Below are 25,067 nucleotides of genomic sequence, written 5' to 3'. Positions count from 1 at the left end.
AGAGCTACATTTTACACAATAATGAGTATTTTAATTCTTTTTTTGACACATATTTCCATAGCTTGAGCACATGCAATTGCAAGGTATTATCTCAAATCAAGCAACATATTCAATTGGACTCCCAGATTATCTGCCTTTGAAGGTGACTTATGTCAAAAATATTTTTCATTATATGCATTGCCGTTTTTTCCATTTTCCACACTGAAAATTTTGTAGGACATGGTTGCAGCATATGCTGTTTTAACACCATACAGCTACCAGGTCAAAAATGAGATTTATCCATCATAATGTTGCCCTAGACGGTGGCATTTTACATAATGATATTCTGAACCGTGTCAAGAGCAAACACATATCCGTGACTGTATGTAAATGTAAAAACACAAACACACTCAGACACACAAAACCAGGAAAAAGTGGCAAGCTGAACAAGCTTAAAAGCAAGTACTTTTCTATTAACAGGCAAGTTGCTCAGCTCAGCTTATGCCTAGAGTATGATTAGAACCCCACTGTAAAACAATTACCAAGACACTCTTCTTTATTTGATGTCTGAAAGAGAAACGACCTCATGCAGACTCCGTCTCTTGTGTGCGCTGGCAAGTATATTTTACTGCTGATTTTCTATGAATAAACATATGCTAAGAGTGGCTGAAACACACTGCTGGTTTTAAACATGCCTAATGTAGTATTAGAGGTTCGTTTCCAAAGCTGTCTGCCTTGTTTATCAGCCTCCTCCCTCCAGCTGGCACGGAATACCACTGATAGCAACTCTGATCAGCTGTCTCACACAGTACACTCATCTGGAGGAGACACGTTCTTCTAGCAGGAAATAACCCTCCCCAAAACCTAAACAAAACGGTCCTAGCAATTTAGCAAACAGTTGTACTTTACCACTGCGGATCAATAATAACCATATAAATTATATGTCATCAAACTCATTCCGCTGTAAACGTTACGGTGCACCACACGTACAGAGCTCACAAAGCCACAGCCTAATAGCCAGGCTGCTCTGCCCAACGCCCAGCGGCTCCTGTCGCCACCTTCCATCTGCCAGACTCTCTCATGTAATTGCAGCATTAATATCGGAAAATGAGATACCTCCTTTTCTAGAAAATTTTAAACCAGAATGCTGCAATACAGTTTTCAAAACTGCCACACCATCTGCCAAATTATTTTGATACAGATCCGCTTAGTGCTGTTATTAACACCACATCAGAAACCGGGTTATTTAAAGGACAGTTTGGGCACTGCGTTTCATTCGGGAGATAATGATCAAATAACAAAAGATAATTTTCATAACTATTTTTGAAAAAACGCAGTAGAGAAGAGTTGGATGGACTCATAACTCATACTTTATTTTACTGATTCAAGATAAATAAGGTATTAAAAGTGTATAAAGTTAATTAGATATTAAAAGTTCTTCCGACAATTCATCTAAAATTCTCATTTAGATAAGATTTTTGTCATCTCACAGCTCTGGTTTAACAGACTGTTACATATTAACGATAAAAAGGATTAGTGGTGCCCTTAATTTCAGGTGATCTGGGCAGTGTCTTGTTTTGGTCAGAAGTAAAATGTCCATTGCAGACTAATCAGCAGTACAGCACGAGCCAACATCATTTGGAGCAACTAGCAGGCTTTGCCTAGGGATACAGGGATGGCTGCGGGTCAGAAAACAATTGAATGGACAAAGCTGTTCAGAAAGGCTTACACAGCAGTTGCTCTCATGATGCCTACCTCAACGCAGGACCGCTGGAGTCTCCTCTTTGTGTGCTGTGCTATACAGAGAAGAAAACACCCATTATCCACCCCCCTTCGTTCCTACCTTGCTCACGTAACACTTGCACTAAATACAGGTGGTAACTTACTTGTCCTACACAATTTGGTGTAAAATTTCTCCAGCAGAACTCAAGCGTGCGATCCACTTCCACTGTCTTCTGTAACTTCCAGAGAAGGTGCCTAATCCTAGGAGGCTGTTCAAGTAAGTGATCGCTGAGGGTCAGTGCAGACAGACAGGAGACTCGTCCACTCCCAAACACCTACCCTAACCCAGGGTAATTCGCTTTGTGTGCAGGGCCCTCTCCCACACCTTACCAAGACCCTGCCTCTGACTGCGTTCTACCTTTAGCTAAACTTGCACAGAAACGCCATCGTGGTGCACACAAGAAACAACATGTTACTGAAAAAACACAGGAGCAGGCCTCCTAGAAAGATTTCCTACCCTGTGTCTCCTTCAGAGCCAGAGCAGCCAATCAAGACAATGATTTCTGCAAGTTTTGCTCCAAAAACCTAATCTCGCAGATTTCTCAACCAGAACAAAGCGCTAAATATTTATATTTAATGTAAGCAAAAACTAAAACAAGTTTTCTGATTCTCTATTGCATTTAAAGCAGAGCAAGAGCGAGATGGCTGACAAAGCAGCATTTAATTCCCAGCAATATCCAGACCAGAATACCCAGCCTAATTTACGCAGACAGACAGTCACAGTTCACATAATCACATGCAGCAGAATATGACAGGGGAATCACAGGACCAGGAAAGCATGTCTGAACTATGAGCTTCCTATTCTAAATGTATCAAATGCAGACATTTAATTCAGAAAAAGGCTAACCTGATCTGTTCTTACTTTAAGCAAAATTTTATTTCAAAAGCAGAAAATACAAAATGAATGTCAGAGTTTTTTTCATTATTTTTTCCTAAATAAAGCAAATAGGCAATTTAAACTTAAACTCCCACATGCTATGAAGATGCACTAGAAAAGATAGCTAAGATTTTGTAATAAATTCTGACACAGCAACTGATCAGCAAACAAGGAATCATCTTACTCCATATGCTAGTCGTTTTCCCCAGGTTCTTTCTGCAAACAGCATTGAGTACACAGAATTTCAATTCACTACGCTACACTAGCATTTGCCTCCCAACACTTATTTCCAGAAACAGGTGGGAAGATTTGACATCTGGACTTGGGCTTTTATTCTGATGTAAAGCAAAACTTGGTCTTGTGAAGTTAGCACTGCTGTAGCGAAAGAGATTTAAACACCCAGTACACAAGTCTGATTTTACCAAAATCCTGGGCTAATCACTGTCTGAATTCAAATGAACTGCTGCTTCTTGAAAAGCCTGATTAGGAAAAACAACATTCAGAGCTGTAACTGTTGAAAACTTAACTTCTCGCCAATATCTCATTTTACGCTATTGCATTTAAAAGTGGTCCCCTTTAAGACTAGAAAAATCCATTTCTACATCCCATCCACCTGTCCCCTCTTTCCCATTACTTTCAGATTATTTATCGCCTTTATTTGTGTTGTCATACCAAAAAATACAAATGGATATTTTAGGAGAGTGAAATAATCTCTCCAAACCTTTGAGTCATATAACATGCTTTAGGGCATTCAAAATGAAAAATAATCATAAGCAACCATGATACAGAGTTTATAGGGGGAAAAATTATAACAATGCACTTGTACCAATAAAATGAAACTAGATTATGTCAAATGTTCCGTAACTTTTTCTAACATTTCCTTCACTTTGAGGCTTGGCTCACATTCGAGCGAAGGCCAGTTCAGAACTCTTTTTGGGTTGGGGTTCCTGAAGTTACACAAGAGTGACAGACAGAAGGGAAAGTCAGATCCCAATTTTCAGCTTAAACTTGTGATTCTTTATAACTGTTTGCTATAGGCTAGCATGAACAGCAAACTTCAGATTCCTTTTTTCTCAGTTCAGTAGCCTCATTGGACATACTTTCGTGGAGAAACCACTTAGAATACCCTCAACAGTTAAGGTATAAAAAAAACGACTGGAAGCACGGATATGTTTCGCAGAAGGATGTACATCTGACATCATCTACATCACTGTCAGACTTGAGAGGCTGGCGTGGTTTTTCTTCACCATTCGTTACTTTAATATTCAAAGATATTAGAAAACAGTGGTCTAAAACAGTCGTCAAAACATTTTGGCAGACTCTCTAGAAAGGACAGATACGGAAGCGAGTTTTGTTTCCAAGATGCCAACAGAAGAATAGCCTGGAAATTCAGGGCAATGCTTCACCAGGCAGGTGATGGTGCACGGGCAGAGCTGGGCGCTGGTCATCCCTGAAAGCCATGGGGCAGCGCGAGCGGAGCAGGACGCTGACACTCACACAAGTGAGTCCTTAGGAAGAGAATGCCAATGACCGGCTAATGCAACCAAAAGAAATGAAATCCCATGTGTAACCACTATCACGTTATTGTGGTTGATTAGAAGCAAGAAGAAAGGAGGGAGCCTCCAGCCACACAGCAAGCAGAATCTGTTCTCCATAGCTGTAATTGGCAAGGCAAGAATAGCAGCCTTAAACTGTACCAACAGAGATCTAGGTCAGAACAATTCCCAACAGCAAAGGCAATGGAGCACTGGAACAGGCTGCCTGGAGATGCTGCAGGGACCTCATCTCAAAAAGTTTTTCAAAACAGGTTAGGCAAGGGTTTGCCTGGAATGATGCTGCCTTGAGGCAGTAGGCCAGGCCCCCAGGCCCTCCAGCCCCAGCCTCAGCATCAATCTATGAGCAAAGCTTCAAAACAGGTGGGGCGTTCATCATCTGCCAAATTAGTAGACCTGGGATGTCCTCTTCTGTAGTTAGCAAAGACCAAGTTCTCATAGGCCTGCCACAGAGGAACATGGTTAGTATCAGGGATACAGCAATGATTGCCAATGCCTTGATCACATCGATGCTACTGGAAAGGACTCACTCACCACAACCCTGGGCCCTGTGAGTAACACATACGCAAGGGTGAAACACAAGGCACAGGAGGGAAGATGGAAAAGCCTACTATGAACTTTGGAATATATTCGTATGCCATTTATTGGCTATTAGAGATACAAATCTGGGCTCAAAAAAACATTTTCTACAAAAAAATGGAAAAGTTGTCATAGACCAAATCTTTCACCCTCTGAAACATTCCATGAATTTTTCAGTTTCATTTAAGAATGTAGGAGGTAGCTGTCTACAAGGCTGTCAGCAAACAGGCAGATGTGGTGGTCCATCCTCAATGGATGTTCTTACATGCTTTTTCATGCTTTGTGCATGCTAGGAAGCAAAATAACATTCTTCCATCACTTCAGCTACCTTTATTTTAGACAAAGTTCATGTACATAGAGCCAGTGAAAGCTTCAACATATTCGGACCAATTTAAACTCTCCTCGTCCTTCCTGTCCCTTTCTCCTTCTATTAGCTAGGCAAGCTGCAGAGATGAAGAAAGACAGCCCAAACTTCAGGTCATCTGAACTCTTCTTAGAGATGCAGTCATTCATTGCAAGTTGACAAAAACTCATGAGCTGCCCTCCTCCTGGCACCTCTGAGGGGACGCTTCACAACTGGCCCAGCACAGGCCACTTCATTTGAGAACTACTTTACTGCTAAAAGACAAAGATGTATCTAGAAACATGCACTGTTCCTTTACTTCAATGGGAGAGCATGGCAATATGGCCTCAGAAGTCTGATGGAAACATAAATGCTTTTAAGAGTTCTAGTACACCAGAAGCGCTGAGAAAGCAACTCATAAGAGAAATCAGAAGTTAATGCTGGAATAAAAATTAACACTGGAAGTTGGAGCTCAGAAAGTGAAAGGAAGCAAGTGTGAAAACAGCACATGTTCAAACACCCGTAGGAGTCACGAGAGAAAAAAGTCACTTACTAGAGGAAGCGGCTTATTTTTTTAAATGGAAGGCAACTAGTCCTTGTTCTCTAAATTGAATGGCAAAATAAACTAACGTCAATCTGTAGGATCTTGAAAGCCTGTTACTTCTCCACAGATAGGTAAGTCTTATTCTTAGCTATTAATTTCTTGCTCTCCAACTTGCAAAATCCAGTCCCAACATCTGATATTGTTACTCCAAAGAGCACAAAACCCAAGACAACTCAAAGAACTGCCTCATGAAGAAAAAATAGATAATCAAATCCACAGAATGTGGTTAAACAAAGATGAAATTAAAGACAAGAAAGTTAGCAGTAAATATACAAACATAGCTGCCAAGAAGGGAAAGACATGAAAGAGGCTGACAGAAAACGAATATCAACATTTAAATATTAAGAAATCATGCTATGATCAAATTGCTAGAATTAGATATACAGTAGATGATAAATGTTCACTTACTGGAATACAAATACAGAGTGACTAAGACGTTAAAATATAGTTAGGAAAAAAAATCTTACAATAACCAAGGACCACAAAGTACATGTATTTGCAGGATTAAAAAAAAAACCCAAACCAACACCACAACACACAAAAACCCTCAAACCCAAAAAAAAAAAAACCACCAATCAAAAAAACCCAAATATCTTGCTTCGTTTTCATTTACAGCATGGTTCTCTTGCACAAATCACCTACCGCTACTTAAAAATTTCTCTGAAAGTCCATAATCACCTTGGTTTGAGTTTGGTAGCATCTGCCAGCAGAGGCATCAAACTTCAGCTGAATATCTCTTTTAGCAGATCTTTGCTTAGCAATACTGAAGCATTACAAAATTATTTTAGAGGTTAACTTTTAATAGTAATAAAAAAAGCTCTAAATAAATTCTTTTAGCAGAATTCAGATTGCTGCATAATGAAAGAATGTTCATAAACTTCTTAGGCTTCAGTATTTTGCATTGAGTGACATTAACCAAGGAGGAAGAGAAACCCTGCAGGCTCTGAGGGCAGGGAACACGCTTGGACAAAAGGAAAAGCCCCCAAAGGACTTTAAATGTCCTCACACTTCCCAAAGGTGCCCTGTCCCTGTCAGGTTCAATGACAAATACGTTCCTTTAAAGCCAGGAAAACCATACGTTAAGCCTGAAAGTACATGTCTACAATGGAGGGAGGGAGGAGATCAACCTCCTGCCTCTCCGGTTCCCAGATGTTTAACAAGCAGTTGTTTTGTGCTCTGAAACATCAACCAGCCATCGGATCATTTGTTACTTGCTCGAACAGATGAACGTATTTTCATCCACCACTAAGTGGAGCTGTTACTCTTGGAAAAGAGTTTCTCCATCTCTTCAAGTGTATTTGCAGACCAGATTATTTTAGCAGTATCTACAGCTTGTTTCATCTTAAAAAAACCAAAAAAAACAAAAAAAAAAAAACAGAGATCGAAAGCAACCAGTTTTATAGTTGCTTTAGCTTTTAATAATTTTTGCAGTAAAATATTAAATTTATTCTTCTGAGGATATTTATATACCTCTGAACCAAGGTAAAACCCTACCCACTAATACTATTTGGCAGCTCTTGCTGGATGAACTAACAGTGTAACTGAGGTCATAAAGAGTAAGTTTGCACATAACAAAAGATTATTCCATCACTGATACATACTGGAACCATCTCCATTTGTGGCAGAGGCTGTGTTTTGGGGCACTGCAACCAAAGCAACCTCCCACCCTGCAAGCAATGCCGCAGCTCGGAGAAGAGAGGCGAAGAGCGAGAACAACACGCAGCGCATGTATTATTGCCACCTTCATATATACCACAACATGTGAAAAAAACAATGTTTATAAAGCAGCACAGGAAGTCTACATGCCTACTATAAACTTCTGGAAAAAAGAAAATATCTTTTGCAATGTCATAAGAAATCCAACTATACCCAGAGGGGTTGGCCAAGAAATACACTGACATTGTTTTACGCAGAGGTACTTGTACAGCTACAATTGGTGATGGAGACTTCCCTGATGAAAATAAACTAAGTGAGAAAGAAAAGGAAACACCAGGAAACAGTAACTAAACTGTGTTTTGTGTTCACAAGTCTCATAAATGAAAATAGAAACTTGACATTTAAAAACAAAAGTATAAATTAAGCACTTTGCTTTCAGCCGTTTTAAACGTCTGGTCACCAGCGATGAGAACAAACCTTAGCTTTGGACATCCAAATCACTTCTGATATCAACAAGAAAGAAAAAGCAGCATTTTTAGGCAAAAAAAGATAACATGCAAATTTCATTGCTTCCCCATACTTCAGTGCTGTGTGGTACTATCTATGACCCTGTAGAAGAGCAGTGAGTTGTTTTTGTTTAAAAACAACATAAATAAAAATTAAACGATGTTACTGAGAAACAGTCCACAATGAAACTATATTAATGAGGGATAAACACGCTGTCTTGACACCACAGTCCTTTTAAGTATATTTCAGAAAGAAGTTTCCTCTTCAAGGAAGCTCCAGGTAAAGCAGCTCCCCCATTTTTCTGGCAGTCCCAGAGAGGAAGCTGCAGCCCAACACAGAGAAGGGAAAGGAAAAAGGTACTTCATGAAGCACTTGCTCTATGCCATGTTAAGCCCTGCTGTTTGGCAAAGCGTGTTGTTTACACAACCCTCAGGAGCTCAGCTCTCCGGGAAGCTCTGGGAGCTCCTGACACAGAGGAGTCAGAGATTCATAGGAGCCACCTTTTGGGTTTTCACTGGGTGAACAAGACGGCTCCCTCCTCGGAGAGAGCAAGACTGGGATCTCAGGGAGCAGGGAACACCTCACGACTCTTGCTCTTCGCTTAGGCAACCACGGCTGGTCCCACCTTTCCACCCTGCCTCGATTTCCTCACCTATAAAGCGCTGGTGATGAAACTGTGTGCTTCGCTAAAGAGCGGCATTCAAAACCGGGACGGGCGCGCTGCCATTTGGGATGTACGGATGTCATAACGCAGCTCTGACTTGTTCACTCCCCTACTCATAGAAAAATAATGTGTCATAGCCCATAAAACAATGAGTCAGAATCCAGCTCTAACTTGTTTACTCCATTGCTCATAGCAAAATAACGCAAAGAGGACTGATGCTTGCAGGGAAGGAATTTAAGCCGTGTAGTATAGTGCTCCTCTCTCTATTGCCACATAACAATAGGTATGTTAATAAACCTTTATTAGTGCAGAGCAAGAGGTTACTGTGGTTCGGTAGCTCAAATTTTACTCAATCTTTTTTCAGCATTTGGACATCCTTTAAATGATTAAGTCTTACACATATTAAAAAAAAAACAAAATCACAAACCAAAACATAACAACATTCCAGCTTACATTCTCTATGACAAACGTCCATTCTTTGTCTTCAAACTCTTCAGCGTGGGGATCCTAGAAAAACAAACCAGAGAACTTAAGTCTAAAAATAATCCAGGGTTCAAGAAATCGGTACTCAGCCAAGATTTTCATATAGTCATAGAAATATTTTTATCCACTGAAGATGACAGAGGGAATACTTTAGCTCCAAGGACTCCTACAGATACAAACATAAGGTTGATTCTGATGAAGGCCTATAATTTTACCTCCTTTCATCCAGAGCAAAAAAAAAAGGGATAAATCTCTCTTTAATTCTTAAGTTCCACCTCCCAAATAAACACATCAAATCTACACCTTGCAGGCGTCACCCCCCTACTCAGGCCCGGAGATCCAAAGACAGCTTTCGCACAGCACCTCGTGCCATTGCACATTTCTTCAATACCTATGCTTCCTTCACAACATTTCTGTTGCATCGCACGCGAGGATCAGAAAACATTTTCACCAACAGGAAGATAAATAACAATGGTGTTATTTATATGTATATTTGGTGTTTGTTTCCAATTTATTGAGCTTTCAGTCTGGTGGTGGGTCTGTGGTGGTGTTCTGAAATTAAGATAATGGTGTAGACATTGTCATCCCCTTCATGACTCTACAAAGGATACTACTTTACAAAAAATTTCTTTTTTTAAAAAATATCATTAATTTATCATCCAATCGAGTTCTGAACAACTGCAACAAAACAACTTCTCTTGCAAAAGAGCTTCTCACACTAAAAGAACGTGGCTTTAGGCTTTTTTCAGACTAGAAGCCTAATTTTGCTATACCTCAATTTTATCCTATTATTTATAGTTCCAGGAAACCACTCGATTACGCCTTTGCCCCTGACGCTTGCACGCTTTAGACACTTACAGAGAAATGTCACCTCCCCATAATCAGCATTTGCCATCATCATCTAAGAGATCCCTCAGCACCTGCAGAGTTTTCTTGCTATTATTTGGAGCCTGCTCGTGATACCACACCAAGCACTGCCCCAATTCCATCTTGCTGCTGTAAATTAACAAAATGGATCGAGATATTTTGCTTCTACTTTATCTCCATTAGTACCATCTTTTCTTTCTTTCCAGAACGCTACAAGCCTCACATTCAATCTTTTCAACTCACCTTACCTTAGTCTTTGCTTTAACCATCCTTATTTCACTTAGTTTTGCCTTGAAGTCAGACACACAGTGAGCAGAGGTACTGTATCGCAGCACTACAAACAATTCTTTTAACTAGTTCTCATCATATACACAAAACAAAAGATGTTGTAAGTAACAAGTTCACAGCGTAAAGAACCAGCAAAAAGAATTATTTTTTTTCTTTCTTCAGTACACAAACAATTTGGAAAGCGTGCTTTTAAATAAACCTCTTTGAATGAACTACAATAACATTTCTAAGAGGGTACCACCCTATTTCCTCCAGTGCAGTCCTCCCACAAAATGCAGCAAAGTGAATTCACTGCTCTGCAGATGCCCTGTAAAACACTGGCTCTCCTTGCAGGAGTCCCGCTGGGCATCGACATGCCCACAGAGAAAATTCAGCAACACATCACAGCACTGGCACCATACCGTGGCTGTATATTTAACAGCTATAGCCACAAATGTCACATGCAACACATATTTTAAAATGCATTACTCCAATAATGGGATGTAGTTTCAATGAAAAAAATGTAAGATGCTACTAGAAACTTTTGTCAAAACTGGTGGTTTATTTCGATATATGAATAAATAGTTTTAAATAATTCTGATTTAAAAAAAAAAAATTTAAATACTGCAAACGAGTAAAAAAACCACACTGTACCATTAGCCATAGGGATAGAAGGACAAGTAGATACACACAAAATTATATTGAGGTATCTCTGTGTTCCAATTAACATACTTGTAAATATCAATTGTGTATTAGATATCCATCATATTAATCGGGTCTGTGGAATTCTGCATTATGCAAATAAAGTGCACGATACCTCCTGGTTTGCTGTATGCTACATAAATTCTAAAGACAGAATTTTCTGTAATCCAGCTGTTAAATACTTATCACTTTCAAAAGTTAACCTGGGGCAATTACCTTTTTGTTTAATTGCTTCCTTTGATACAGCATTAAATGACATAATGAGATTTAATAGGATCATTAATCACTTTATGTTTTAATAAGCTACTCCACAATGTGACTAAACTCTTAAATATTTCATCCTGCTCAATTTTTTTCATAACTCCTCCAAAAGCTATTAATTCAAGCCTGCAGGTTTACCTAAAACTGCTTGCAAAGTCAGGCCCCAGTATTTGATTCCGTGTAACAAACAAAACAATTGTTGTTTTGTTCACACAAGGCAACACTCCACAAAGAAAAACAAAGCTCTTCTATCAATGGCAACAAAATTGATTCACACCTCTGAAGGCTACAGAATCAGGGGCTGGGCTGAGTGTTTCTGATGATCCGATACAGCAAAATCGTATCTTATGGTGGAAACTTCTTAACGCTCACTTTCAAGCGCATACTAAAACACTGAGTTGCGAACATTTCTGAAAATAAACATGAGTGTATTACCCGCAAACTTCCTGCCAACTGCCCAAAATAAAAAAATAAAAATTAAAAGCTTCGAGGACTTCTCTAATGAAGAGCCTTACCAAAAGTTCAGAAAGTATGAAATACACTGAGATATGGACACTTTGCATATGTGTAAGATATTTCAGATTTAAAGACAAATCCAGATTTTTTTTTTCAAAAAAAGCCACATTTCTTGTTAGTCTTAAAATATCTGTAGAAACAAAAACACTGAACAAATTTATACACATAAGCCTTAGCATTTCCTTGCAACAGATACGTAAGTGGCTTCACTCATTCCCACTAAAATGCTTTTATTAGAAGCCCAGGGAGCAGAATACGCAGTTGTATTTCCAGCTGACTTTTAACTTTATTAACAGATACTTGTACGATTACAGTCACAACAGTTTCTATTGTAATCACCATTTCACCCTTTGGGCTAACACTTCCATGTGTGGTCTCCGGAAAAAGTGATGTTTCTATAAATCCAGCTAATCTTTCATCTTATTTGGATTTGAAGAGGGCAAATACCAGTAAAAAAAAAAAAACAACACACATACTTCCCTCACTGGTTAACCCATGTTCTCCATTCATTTCCCACATAAAACTCATGTGATGAATTTAGGAAACTATTAGTTGAGGACTAGACAGCCGACTGTTGTTTAGGAAGAAAAAATGCCATTGCAAAAGAGAATAAGCCTAGGAGTAAGGGTTACAGCAGCCTTTGAAATTTTCACTGTGTGAAAGCCCTCCCTGCTAACACTGCACACACCTCACCTGCAAGCAGTAAGTAAGCACTGAAAATGCACAGCTGGAAACACTCAAAAATAAGACTTATAAACAGACCTCATTCCCATCCTCCTTCCTGAAAGGAAATGAGAATGAAAATTACCTAAAAAGCCCAAGGAACAAGCAGTTTCCAGTATTTTTCTCAGCCTAAAACTGCCTCATACCTCACTGTAACATAGAGGAAGTTGGCAAGAGCCTTTTTTTTTTTAAATAATGCTCATTGTCTTTACTGACATACCACAGATGCAGAACTACACTCATTCTACCAACACTCATTCCGGTTTTACCTTCCATTGAAAACTGTGAGTATTTGGGCAAATGGATTGAATGGTTTGTTGTTCCTTCTCATTTTATTACATAAAAAAGAAACATCATTCTTAATATCAAGAAATGAGTCCCATTTTCTTGCTTCTCTTTCTGTATGCATTTGCCTCTCAGTATGACGCTCCTCTTCAGCATCTTCTACTAAATTTCAGAGCCTTCCTCTACCCTTTTTCTTTTTTTTTTTCCCCTCTGGTAAGATGACTTTAGCATTCAAAAGTAACGCTCAGGTGAGAAGCCAATAGAAAGGAACCATGCAAAGGACAGGACATCATCTCATGGTTCTCCTACAGTGAGACTCAGATAATAATTTCTACTTCTCTGAACATCAGCAGAGTGCTTTGGCCCACCAGCAAAAACCTAGCCCATTTCACATTTTCCCAGTAATTGTGTTAATTACTTTTCTAGAGATTTGCTGGCCCTCCACAAGCTCAGTCCTACTAACTTTTCTCTGCAATCGCACCCATCAGCTTCTTTCTGTGACCCCATTCTGCACATCCACGTGCCAACTACCCCAAACCAGACAACTCTTCTGGGCTCAGGCAAGGGAAGAGCAACAACGAATGTGTGTCACATTATTGCGTTCTCTGTTGATCAGTTCTTCCACAAAGAGCTTTGTCAAGGACTAGATCCTTTCTGCAGTGTCTAAGGTAGTTTCAGACGACTGAAGAAAGGTAGCCCTTCTCCAACAGTTCAGGCTATCTTCAGAGGTATCTCTGTATCTCTTCTAATATGACTGAAAGACCTATCAGCAAACAGGAGACTGCTCCTTCTCCTAATCAGCAGTGAGAGCAGATAGGGAAGATCTTCAGACTGTTAATCCCTTCCTCTCTTCCTTCTCTGTGCCTCCTCCCTAAGCTTTCCCGGCTTTTGAAGCCTGACTGTCAATTAGATCACTTCATACCAGCCTTAATCTTCAGTTTTTCTTCTTGGGGAATAACTACTTAAGGACTGTCATATCGAATCAGATCAAATGATGACAGGGTTTGTGATCTTCCTCTACCAGTGACCTATAGCAGATGCTCCGGGTACTCCAGCATCTGTCCTCAGCTTTTCTGCTTCGCTGTTTGAAGTTGCAGAAGACTCAAAATTTGACCCAATTCTTGTCACTTTCAATGCTGCTTACAGAGGTCTGATTAGTCTAGAAAAATCACATACAACTCCGGTCAGCTTTTATTGAGCTTCCAGAAGGCAGGGAGCTCTGAGCAGCCTGGCAGAACCATCCTCGTACATCACCACAGCTCACGCTTTCTTGTAAAGCCTCTGCACTAGAAAGGCAACAAGGACTGACTTTTGGTTTTTAATATATATTTTTTTACAATTACAAAATTACAAATTTTACAACCCTGGATATTTAATTTTTTAGTGGGCAAATGTGCTCACTTCTCTGAGCTTATGATTTTTATATCTGACACACAACATTTTGTCTTGTCCACAGGGCTGTTTTTCCCTCCAATGGAATATTCTCCGTCCGGTCAAGCACCTGGTCTCTCCTGAACTGAAACAAGTATGTTCTGAACCTGGATTTGTTCTTTGCTTCTGGGAAATGACTTTATCGAAGGGTTTTGGTGGATTTTTTTTCCTTCCTGAGACAATGTATTGGCTCTGCTGCAGCATTCCTGCTTGTGCAAGGGCATTTACTGCACTATAAATCAAAGCACATGATTGACTTGAGCTTTCAAGAAAGATGATATGGGATTTATATGCTGAGAGATATGTGGGGGGAATACTTTCAACAATACAGGTCTCCTTTTATCATCTACTTTATTCTTGTTTTACTCACATAATTTTTTGTGTGCTTAGAAAGGTATGTCTTTAAAATGTCTTTGTCAAACTTGGGAATGAATGATCTTCCCTGTCGTTACAATAGCATATTGATGTGATAAACTGTGTACGTTACTGACAAAACAACCTTTTTTTTGTAATCAAAATCCATGCTTACTTCAGAACAAGTATTTTTGCTTGGGAAGTTCACTTTGCTTTTAAGCTAGAAAATAACGATGCCGCAATTTAAATCCTTGTAGTACAACTGACCTTCACTTAGCTTTGCTAAATGCACTGGGCTTTCTTAGCAGTGAAAACATCTCATTTAAAATCTCTCAGTTGATACAAGTATGTATTTGTACATAAAACCACAGAAAAGTATACAAGCTTTCACATGTGATGGTTAAACATTGCTAATGCAGGCACTCTAAAAATGAACTTCTGGAGTGCAACCATGGAAACAACAAAAAATGGGAATTCAGCTAGCTTTTCTGGCATTTGTGGATCTTTCCATGAAAGTACTACAAATGACAGACTTAAAATGCACAATAGGGCTTATTGTTTCACAATGTTTTTTCTCCCCATTTTGGTTGAAAAATCCAAAGCACAACCAAACATCAGTGTGGAGCATGGCAAAGGAAGAAGTTAAACTTCCCAGAACAGATGGAACTTTTTATTTAATTAGCACTTCAGCTGGTTCAATGGGCAGGGGATAGAGCTAGTTAAGGGAAGCTGAATCAATACATCCATTTGATGCTTCTCCCCACATGACTCCAGAGCATGATGAAATTTTTCCAGCAGTCCAGAACTAAGTGAAATGAAACAAAAAGGTTTTATTTATTTGAAATGAGTTTTCTAAACACAGGTTATAGTCTCTTCGAATTACAAACATATTTTTGGAAACAAGCTAAGACTCAGAATAGGGATGTGCAGATAATGCAAAATATCTCATCTGTTGACAGGTCACAGGCACCTTGCTAGCCAGCTTTCAAGTGTCCACGGGTGAGTACTGGAGAGGATACTCTTAACATTCTCATCAGCACTTGAAACCTCGGCTTATCTCCTGATCCTACCAGCAACACATTTCAACAGCCACTTACGAATGCAGAGCCACTACTGTGTGAATCATTTCCCAAAACACGTAGCTGTCTATTCTGGAGTCTGCTCTTTCCCTTCCCTCCCCTTGTATTTCCAACAGCACCATGGCACTAATTTGTTATCTGTGATTGCTACAAAGCTCTGCCAGAACAACCTGCTCCCATCAGTGGGCTCCACCAGGGTGGACGTGGAGCCAGCAGCCTCCCTCAGCTTCTCAGGTTGTAGTGAAAGAGGGCAACTACTGTTTGTTAAACAGCACAGCCACGCTAAGTTTACTTACTGCCAAGTGCCAAACGTTCAGCAGTCACTCTCCTTTGCAGGGGAGTGGCTCCTAAGGGGACTTCTACAGACTGTAAGATAAGCCATCTCATTTTCTCATTTTCTGAGCTTTACTACTTTCATTGTTTTTGCATCCCTCCTTTCAGAGGAAGGAACAACATAAATACTTGACTTGTAAGTCAGCTCCCAAAAAGGCTGCGGCAGTGTGCTACCGCATACTTCCCACTACTCTAGCACTGACCAGCCAATGCATCAGCTGTGCAAAAACCAGCTAGTTCTATTTGCCCAGAAGGTACCAGCTGGAGAAACACCAGCTCTCCGGGTTTTAGGACATATCCCACGCTACGGCTGAAGCGCCGCTGCAGCACTGAGACAGCGTCAGAGAACTGGGCACCACCTAAACGGTGCCAACACCGTATTCTGCCGGCAATCACCTGTCACTCACAGCTCACTGGTGCAGGCAGGCTGCTGGTCTCACACAGATGCGTCACTCCCGGTGCATTACCCAGCTTGCTCCAAAGTTGCTGCTCTGTACCACACCTGCACATCCTTAGAGAGAAAGGTGGGTTTGGCCCCTCACAGGCACTGTTGTTGGAGGAGCCAGAGGATCCCTTAGAGCAGATCTACATAAAAGCTGCCTGACAATATAACGCTTTTTGCATGATCTCAGTATTTTGATTCTAAAAGCCTGTGCTCATTCCCCCAGAGATCAGTGAATACCGTTCCCAGCAGGCACAGCCTCTGGCGTTACGCAGACTCCTTCCTCTCCTCCCAGAACAGCCCTTGCGACAAGCACGCTCAGTTTTGGGGAGAGGAAAAGGCAGCCCAGTGAACAGATCTACCTGCGGAGTCACAGTGCTGGGTAAAATTAAGGCTCTAGTAATACCTAACACTGGCTCCAGAGGCCCTTCTCTCCCCTCACTATCTGTTCTCAGCCCCCACACTCACTTTCAGCGGCACAACTACAAGTTTGTTGTGCTGTGCTACACAACATAGCCTGAAGCGGTGCAGGTAGGAAGAAAAAGGTAGTGTGGGATGTCAGAAGGCTGGGAGACATTTTACTCCAAAGCCACAGCATCACGGAGCTGCACCCAAAAGAAATTTCATTTCTCATTCTTCACATAACATATAATTGTGTACATTTCTGCTTCACTTTAATTGTTAAAAATATTAAGTAACATTTACTGCATTAATAACCATATTCAGATTATACAGACACACAGCATAGTCACATAATAGTCTTAAACTTAATCCAAGTAGAGGCCCTTGAAGCATGCAGAGGCAAACAATTTTGCTAGCAAACTTTTGAATCTCAGTTGAAGACTATGTGTCTGCTAAGAGAGAGACAAATTCATGATAGTTAGCATCACTGGCAACCTGGGAAGTTTCTGTTCATTGCTAATCCCAAGGACACAAAAAAAAAAAAGAAGAGACCCCCTTTTTAGGCTTAATGAACCAAGTAATAAATTCACATTCTAAGGCTAACCAGAAGCCACTTCTAAGCAGCTATTCAGGGAAGTCTCCAAGACAAAGAAATAGATATTACTAATAAGAAAAAATTACTGTTGCCTTAAGCTGTAAAGGGAGCGATTATAAATAAGAACGACCAGAGTGTAGTTGGAAACACCAGAGTAAAGAACAAGAGAGAACTAAAGGAACAAAAGGAACGAAATTCCCAGAAATCTTCAGCCTCCCAGGCAGCCTCCTACACTGTCACATGTGTAAAGCTGCGTTGTTTATGTAGAAAGGGATTTGCCCAATGATATTTGGGAAACAAATTCTAGGATAACCATCAATTTCTTCTTGTGCTTCGCAGCTGCACAAATAAGCTTCTTTTTTAATAGAACAAGTGCAGTTCCTAAAAAATCCCCTGTAAAATCTTGTAATTCTCTGTACTACTCAAATACTCCACATCCACTCCTATGACTGCCATCACTAAGTGCCGTGATGTTCGTGTGGCATACTAAGTACTGTGAAATTAAGAGCTGGATTCTGTTTCCTAGTCAATAGCACATGAAATACGGTCACTGCACTGCAACTGAACAGGAAGTCTAGAAACGGCTGTTTTGACAACTTCTGGCTTCCAATTTTTAAAGAAAACCAACTGGACTACAACCCATGCCAAGCGCTTACACATGTACTACGTGCGCATTTACGCATGTACTAAATTCTGTGCCAACGCCTCGCCATAATCAGCTCAGTGGGATATTTCAGTGTGTTAACTAAACTACAAAAGTAAGCTTTGGCAGGGCACAGACCATCCTTCTCTCCAGGATTTAAGCTGGGGACAGGTTGTGCAGTTAATGACTTAACCCAGTAAGACTAGGCCTTTGTGAATATAATCTGACATTTCCAAATGCAATTTTTTCATATGCTGTTTACAAAATAGTAAAGATGATGCTTTAAAAAACCCCATACCTTAAAGAGCGTCACGGTAATTTCAACGTTTTCAGGAACAGGCCATACCACCACCCCACGGTATGGGTTCTTGATTCCGGGCTGCCAGCTATGAGCCTAAAGGAAAAAAAACAGTTGAGTTGTCTTCAAGCCATTATCAACGTGCGACTCAACTACCGCAGGACCCAGCGCATGGAGGTAGAAGTAACGTGTCACTGACTCCAGCAAGGCCAAGTTCTTAAACCTCTGACTCTGCTGAATACTATAAAGGGCATCGTTACGAATGACAGTAAAAAACTCAGACCACTAACAGGTTTGGTTTTGTGGTTTGTTTTTTTTTTTTTTCCACTGAACTGAAGCTGTTCCTCACAAGGTCCTAATCTCTGTTTTTTTAAGTACACAGCACAGGTCAGGACACTCAGAACCTTGCAAAAAATTAAGGCTGTAAGGCCAAAGCTTCTGTAGCAAGATGAGCTTTATTTGGTTTTATCCAGACAAAGGAATACATTTATTTAAAGAACACATGAGGACAGCACATAGTGCAGGCTTAACCACATTTAGACCTAAATAAAGCAAAAAGACAGTTTTATTTAAGAAAAAAACACCAAGACCAAAACTAATGATTTATAATCCATCTTAAATGCTTCTAAAACATTTAAATTCTTAAGAATTAATATGCTGGGGTACCTACACCTAGAAAAGATAATGAAAAACGCAACAGTAAAATAGACTGAGAACTTGTCTACCTTTGAGTATCAATTTGGATTGATGTATGGTCTGTATTTACATTTTAATAGCTAGTCCTGAGAAACATTACGTGTCAGTATTTCTGTTTCAGCATAAGTATGCTTTTTTCCAAGCTCAACTTAATCCATTTTGTGACGCTATAACACAAACGGGGGAGAGATGCTGATGCATGAGTGACTGCTGAGGAGCAGGAGTGTTATTAAAAACGTGGAAGTTTTATCAGGAAATAATGTACAATCTATTTACTGTTATCTGAAACCAACTAACTGGGCTATTTATTTTCTTTTTTTTAATTCTACAACATCACTCACTGCAGTTTTATGTTCCTTCCAATGCTCAGAACTTCAGACGAAGACTGCCTATTAGAAGAAATTTTGCTATAATAAGGTTAGTAGGATTCATGCCTCAGGTTCTCGGTACCCTAAGGTACCCTGGGCAACTTTACACATGTCTTGGCTATACCCAAGTGGAAAAGACAAAGATGGTGAAACATTCTCATTCAATCAGAGAGGCAATAACTCCCTGCTGCTGTGTAGTGCAAGCAGCATGTACTCCAGTATGCCAGGTTCATATCCAACAGACCCATCACATGTGCCTGCTGCTTGGTGAGCCCTCTCGTGTTCAGCTGGGCTTTCACCGGCGCCCGCAGTACCACAGGTACCTCCAGCAGACTCACCCTTACTCTAATCCCTCAATCCTCACAAAGCAGTGGTCTGCAGGTTAACTACAGGCGACAATAACTGCTAAGGCAGCAGGGGCAAGGAAAGGAAGGATGAAGGGAGAGGCAGAGGAGTTGGGAAGAGATGCGAAGCTGAGGACCAGGGAGCTGCTGGCAGAATCCAGCCTGTGCAGCCACTAAAGAAGAGAGCCCTACCTGCCTCCGCAGCCACATATGCACCGCACACTCATTTCCATCCCATTATTTTATTTTCTTGCTGAAAACTGCCAGCTTTCCTGTGGTTTTATCACAAGTTTTTCCATCTTTGGTGTTCTGCTTAAAACCCCAGCTCCCAAAGATGCCTAATTAGATTAGAAATTTCAGTAAGTTTCTATGCTTTGTGCTTGCAGAATAAATTTAAATAACAGGACTTGGTGCATCTGGAGAGAGGAATTTTTAAAAAAGGGCAAATTGAAAGAACCCAATTTCAACTATTTTTAATTCCATGAATTTCAACCTGATCTCATTATTCTAAAGCAGGCCTGGATTAATTTCTGAATAACCAAGCAAACATTGCTGTTTGTAGCTTTAGTCCGCAAGTGTATTTTATGAGAAAATGATGTTTCGTGAGCAGCAAAACACACAGCAGTTATCATCCCCACCACAGCCACCTGAGCTCCAGCTTCGTGTCTCCCCTTCCACGGGACCCGCAGTCCCCCATGGCTCTCAGCATGTCTGATGGGCACGAGGCAGCGATCCAGAGCCAGGCGCACGCTCACCTGCCAGTCAGCCCGCCCTCGTGTAGTCTTGTAAGATAAATCAACTTCTCCTCCATAGGGGCACTCCATCCTCTTTCCAGATACCAATTTTCACAAAACTAATAGGAGCTCATGGTGTGTCTGGAACCTGTGATTTCCTGCCGTTTTGGCCAATACTGACAATTATGTCAAACTTTCAATGTCCAAGGTCCAGGCACTGACAGGCTGCTCAGTTGAGAATCACTTGGTTCCATTTATAAAACAAACTAGAAAATGAGCATTCACTGGTGCAGGGAAAGCTTTACCTCAAGCCCTTTATCAGCACTACCTCCCACCAGGAGAGCTAGAGAGACACAATAAAACACGCACACACGGATATATGATTTTCTGTCACTGTGACAGGCATGTCACTGAAAGCAACAACCAGGAGACAAGTCCTAGCTAATGAGCTTTTAAAGCAAAGCTGTTCTGTGATCAGCTGAATGTTATTAAATCCTCCTTTGGCTTTGAAAAATAAACACTGCACCACACAAACAGTGTGACAGAAAAAGATAACATCAAAACTACAGCTGGGTTATTGGGAAGGAGAAAGAAAAGGGGAAAGCAGAGGGGGGGAAACCCAGAGGAAGGTCTAACAACAACGATAACTTAAAATTAACATTGAGAGTGTTAATCTAACACAGTGTTTCTCATGTCAGCGACCTCTGTGTTGCAGTTCCTTGAAGTTCCATCTGGCCTGTACCAAAAAACCTTTTCAACTCCCAAATTATAAGCCTTGGCTTTGATACGTGAGCTGTATCAGGCCACCTCTGCACAGCAGAATTGCCAACACTTCCAGACAGGGGACTGCTGTCAGGGCTCAGCCAAGGCAAGGTGCTGCATCCCACACAGTACATTTCTATCCTAATCCTCACCTCTAACTTGATTTCCCATGTGGTTGTGCCTTCTAGGCCTACTTTTTCCCTCATCTCCTACTAGTCTGCACTAGTCATCTCCCGTTGTCTCCGAAGCCAAGGCAACAGAAGCGGCTAAGTAGAAGTGATCACTGGCAGCGGATGCCTCGTCCACAGCTTTCCGCTTGCTGGACTCATCTCCTAAATCCAAGGGACGAGAGCCACAGCCTGGAAAGAGAAGCAGAAGTGCTCTGTTGCATTTCAAGGAGAAAGGCAACTCCTCCCTTTTCATGCCAGTGGAAAACGAGAGGAGACGACACAGCATGAAAGCTCTTTTAAATCAGGAAACAGGAGCTACAGGAGGGGTTGCTGAAATACCCTATAAATAGAGGAGGGCTGTGAAGGACATTGTCCAACCCACGGCACGGCTCTGGTACAAACTGATGACTGTTAGAGGAAGAAAGCTGTTTAAAGGAAGGACGTGGAGGTGAGCCTACAGACTTTGCATGGGCATTTCAGGCTACCCCGTTTTGAGATCTTTGCCCAGTTTTCTCTCTAAAACAATAGCAGTTATAATCCAGACAGCCTGCTTTGCAATCTGCTGTATGCGATGTCCTGAACACCACATCCACCATTCTGCTGTGACTCAACTGGAAAGACAGACTTGAGACCTCCGCAGTTTTGGCCCCTGGTTCCAATGAGAAGGGGAGAATCTTTAAAAATAGATCTAAATGAGCAACTTACAGGGCCAGATAATTAAAATGTTCAGTGTTCCACACGATAATGCACATACAACACACCAAAGGGCTTACAAAGTGTACTCAAAACTAGTGAAACCCTCCTGAAAATACTGAATCTGTTGTCAAGCAGCCCTCTGTAGTCAATAATTTCAAACACAAAGACAGTGCTCTGATGTTTGTGCAAGTTCTCAACGTTTAGTAACGCTTAAGCTATTACCAGCAAGTACCATCTCTCCACTCTTGGGAAGCATCCAGCAGAGCCTCACACATATCTCTTGCCTCTTGCACAGGCTAGACAAACTAAGTCTTGTTCTCCAGTAGTTTCTCTTGGGGAGCACAGAGTGGGGCTTGGTTTTGCGAGTGGTCTTAATCATAAAAGTAACGTTTTCCCAGCATTGCTGAAACTCCTGTGTCAAATGGTGAAACATTACAGAAAGCTATAAAGCAGCTCTGTCTAGTTCGGCATACGGCAACACGTCAATTTAACAAAAGAAGATGAGACTAGCTCGCCTGAGGGTTGCCTTTTGCATAGCACCTTTCCTTATAATTACCCACGGGGGCTGACCATGACCATAGGAAACTGCCTCCCACTCTGCAGGCAAACTTGGACAACGGCAATTAACAGAGGTTCCGGAGAAGATGATGACATTGCCCAGCTTTCCAAAATACAAATACATTTCTGTAAAACTTGGAACAAACCAGGTAATTTTGTAAACACTTATTTTTGAAGCACTCTAATCTAAAAAACAGTTACTATCACATCTTTGTAATATAGGAAGTGTATAAACATTTATAAATCCAGCATCATCCTCTTACAGGGAGGAGGGGAAGTGGTAAACCCAAAAGCCCTACCAAACCTACACCAGAATTTTTTAGCCGATTCTTGGGGCAGGGTGACAGGGGACAAGCAACAAAACACGAGACATACTGAGTATAAACCTTCTCTTACAGTCACTGCTCAGCTGCCCAGATTATAGAATTTAGACAGAACAATCATTAAAATCTGAATGAAAAAAAGATAAAGTTGAAGACAGCCCCAAATCAGGAACTTTGGTTTCAAACACGAAGTTAATAAATGCCACCACCAGCTGCTGATCACTTCATCATGAAGAAGACAAGGCAGATGCAGGCAAATCAGCTGAGTACATCATGGAAGTCACTTGCCCAGCTCCTGTACTTAGGGGATTTCATGTCCTGGCACATATGCCATTCCTATCATGACCAACTCTGCTTACTGCTGCTTATTCTTTTCATTGTCTCTTCAAAAATCTCGTTCCTGACCCTTCAAAAACAAAACATTACCTTGTTTCAAGAGCTTCCCTTCCAGATGCTTTACGTTACCCATCTGCTTTTTCCCTTCTTCACTACTGCCTCGTCTCATCCTGTCTCTGTTGTGCAGGATAACTGCAAGTTACTTTCCTGTAAGATCCTAGAGCTGCCCATAATATTTTAAGCCTGTTGTAAATTATGGAATAGTTTTATTTATGAATCAAAAATATGTTCCTACAGCCAAGCCCTCAATATTGTTTTTTAAAAGCAAAAGTCAGAACCAGCCCTACCATTATTCCTCACCTGCATCCTCAGGAGTGGCTTTACTGTGAGCCAGCGAGCTGTTGCTTTTCTTTCCCTGAAAATTTTTGCCAACTGCCTGTGATCAGACCAGCTCTGCTACTTGTCTCTGTGACAGGCTGTTCAGGGCACAAGAGCCAAGTAGGAGTTTGACTGGCTCCAACAGTGCTTAGGGCAGCTCAGCTTGCAAGGACAGTCTCTCTTCTTTAGCATTATTCAGGCAGAACACTCACACAGGAAAAGAAAAAAGGATTAATTAATAACTCAAAGAGGAGGAGCTGACATTAAGCAGCCAGATCCTTCATCTAGTGCCTCCACGCCAGCAGTGTGGCTTATGAGGACTTAACATTGCTGCGATTTGCTCCACATGATGATCCCACCAAAGTCATACATCTTCTGGGGACAGTCAGAGGTCAGCATGATCCATTTGCTAACGGACCGCTGGAGAAGGAATGGACTAGGAAAAGCTGCTGATTCCCCCACACCAAAGGAAACCTCAACTGGCAGTTTGTGGATGGCTGCTTCTTCTGTACTGTAGCTCAGTATCACAAAGGGGAAAGACAAATTAAAGACCATACTCCAGAATACAGCTTGTATCCCCATGATCATCTTGAAACCACTGTGCTTGGCCCTCCAGTTACAGAGGCCGGGCATCAAAACAACCCTCCTGTCACACTCCCATCTGGGATGTGGTCCAAAAAACCCAGCACGTGCCAAAGAAGAAAGTTCAAAGCCTTGGAAAAACCAGGCAGCCTTTGTTCAACCATTGCTGTCGCTGTCCCTTGCGAGTAGATGAGGAAAGATTCCCACAGGTCTTCCCGTGAATGTCTTCAATTCATCAGCACACGTGTTAAAACTGTAATTCTGCATCCATGTCTTACTGCTAAAAAGCTACAGGAAGACTGCTAAGCTTGGAAAATGAGCAAAACTCACCTTCACTGGGAAACAGATTCTCTAGCACTGGGCCAGCTGTTCAAGCTTAATTTCACCCATACACATTCATTACATATTCCTTAAATATATGATTCACGCTATTGCTTTCCCCAAACCTTGCCTTATTCACTGCCCACAATAGATAATGCTCAGTTAAAGAGCCTCTTCTCCTTCTCATCAAGAAGTTTCTGGCCTCATCTACTAGGCTTCTTATTAAAAAAAAAAACAAAACAAAACTGAATGCAGAGTTATTTTTCTCATAGTTTTCTGGGACATCCATCACCACACCTCAGGATGTCACTAAAATTTAACTTCACAGGATTCCTGGAAAAAAAGAAGGGTATTATGGCCCCCAATTTACAAGCAGCGAAAGAATAGCCAGTTTCCACTAATTCGGCATGGTCTGCTTAAATCAGCAAGGACCTTACTTTAAAGGGATTAAGCATGAAACAATCTTTCGTTTTGTCTTCCAAAGCAGACTTGTTTTCCACTTCAATTTTAATGACAGCTACTCAACACTGCTGCAAGTCAGTCCCCACGCCCCAGACACCCACAAAATGGAAAG

The 25,067-nt window shown here is 41.0% G+C and overlaps 1 protein-coding gene across 10 annotated transcripts in view; it reads right to left on the bottom strand.

The window, feature by feature from the left end:
- EHBP1 (EH domain binding protein 1) overlaps positions 1-25,067 on the bottom strand; it is a 223,844-nt gene that overhangs the window by 162,790 nt on the left and 35,987 nt on the right. For all 10 annotated transcript variants that reach the window (XM_086630928.1, XM_086630876.1, XM_086630906.1 and 7 more), the window contains exons 3-4: positions 18,226-18,321; positions 8,998-9,051 (exon numbers count right to left, since the gene is read on the bottom strand). In XM_086630928.1, the coding sequence (XP_086487054.1) occupies positions 8,998-9,051; positions 18,226-18,321 (150 nt within the window). The remainder of the gene's footprint in view (positions 1-8,997; positions 9,052-18,225; positions 18,322-25,067) is intronic.

The sequence above is a fragment of the Tauraco erythrolophus genome, chromosome 2 (genome assembly GCF_009769465.1).
Source record: "Tauraco erythrolophus isolate bTauEry1 chromosome 2, bTauEry1.pri, whole genome shotgun sequence".
Classification (NCBI taxonomy): Eukaryota; Metazoa; Chordata; class Aves; order Musophagiformes; family Musophagidae; genus Tauraco; species Tauraco erythrolophus.
The sequence above is the reverse complement of the archived record's forward strand: the minus strand, read 5'-3'. Positions and strand labels throughout refer to the sequence as shown.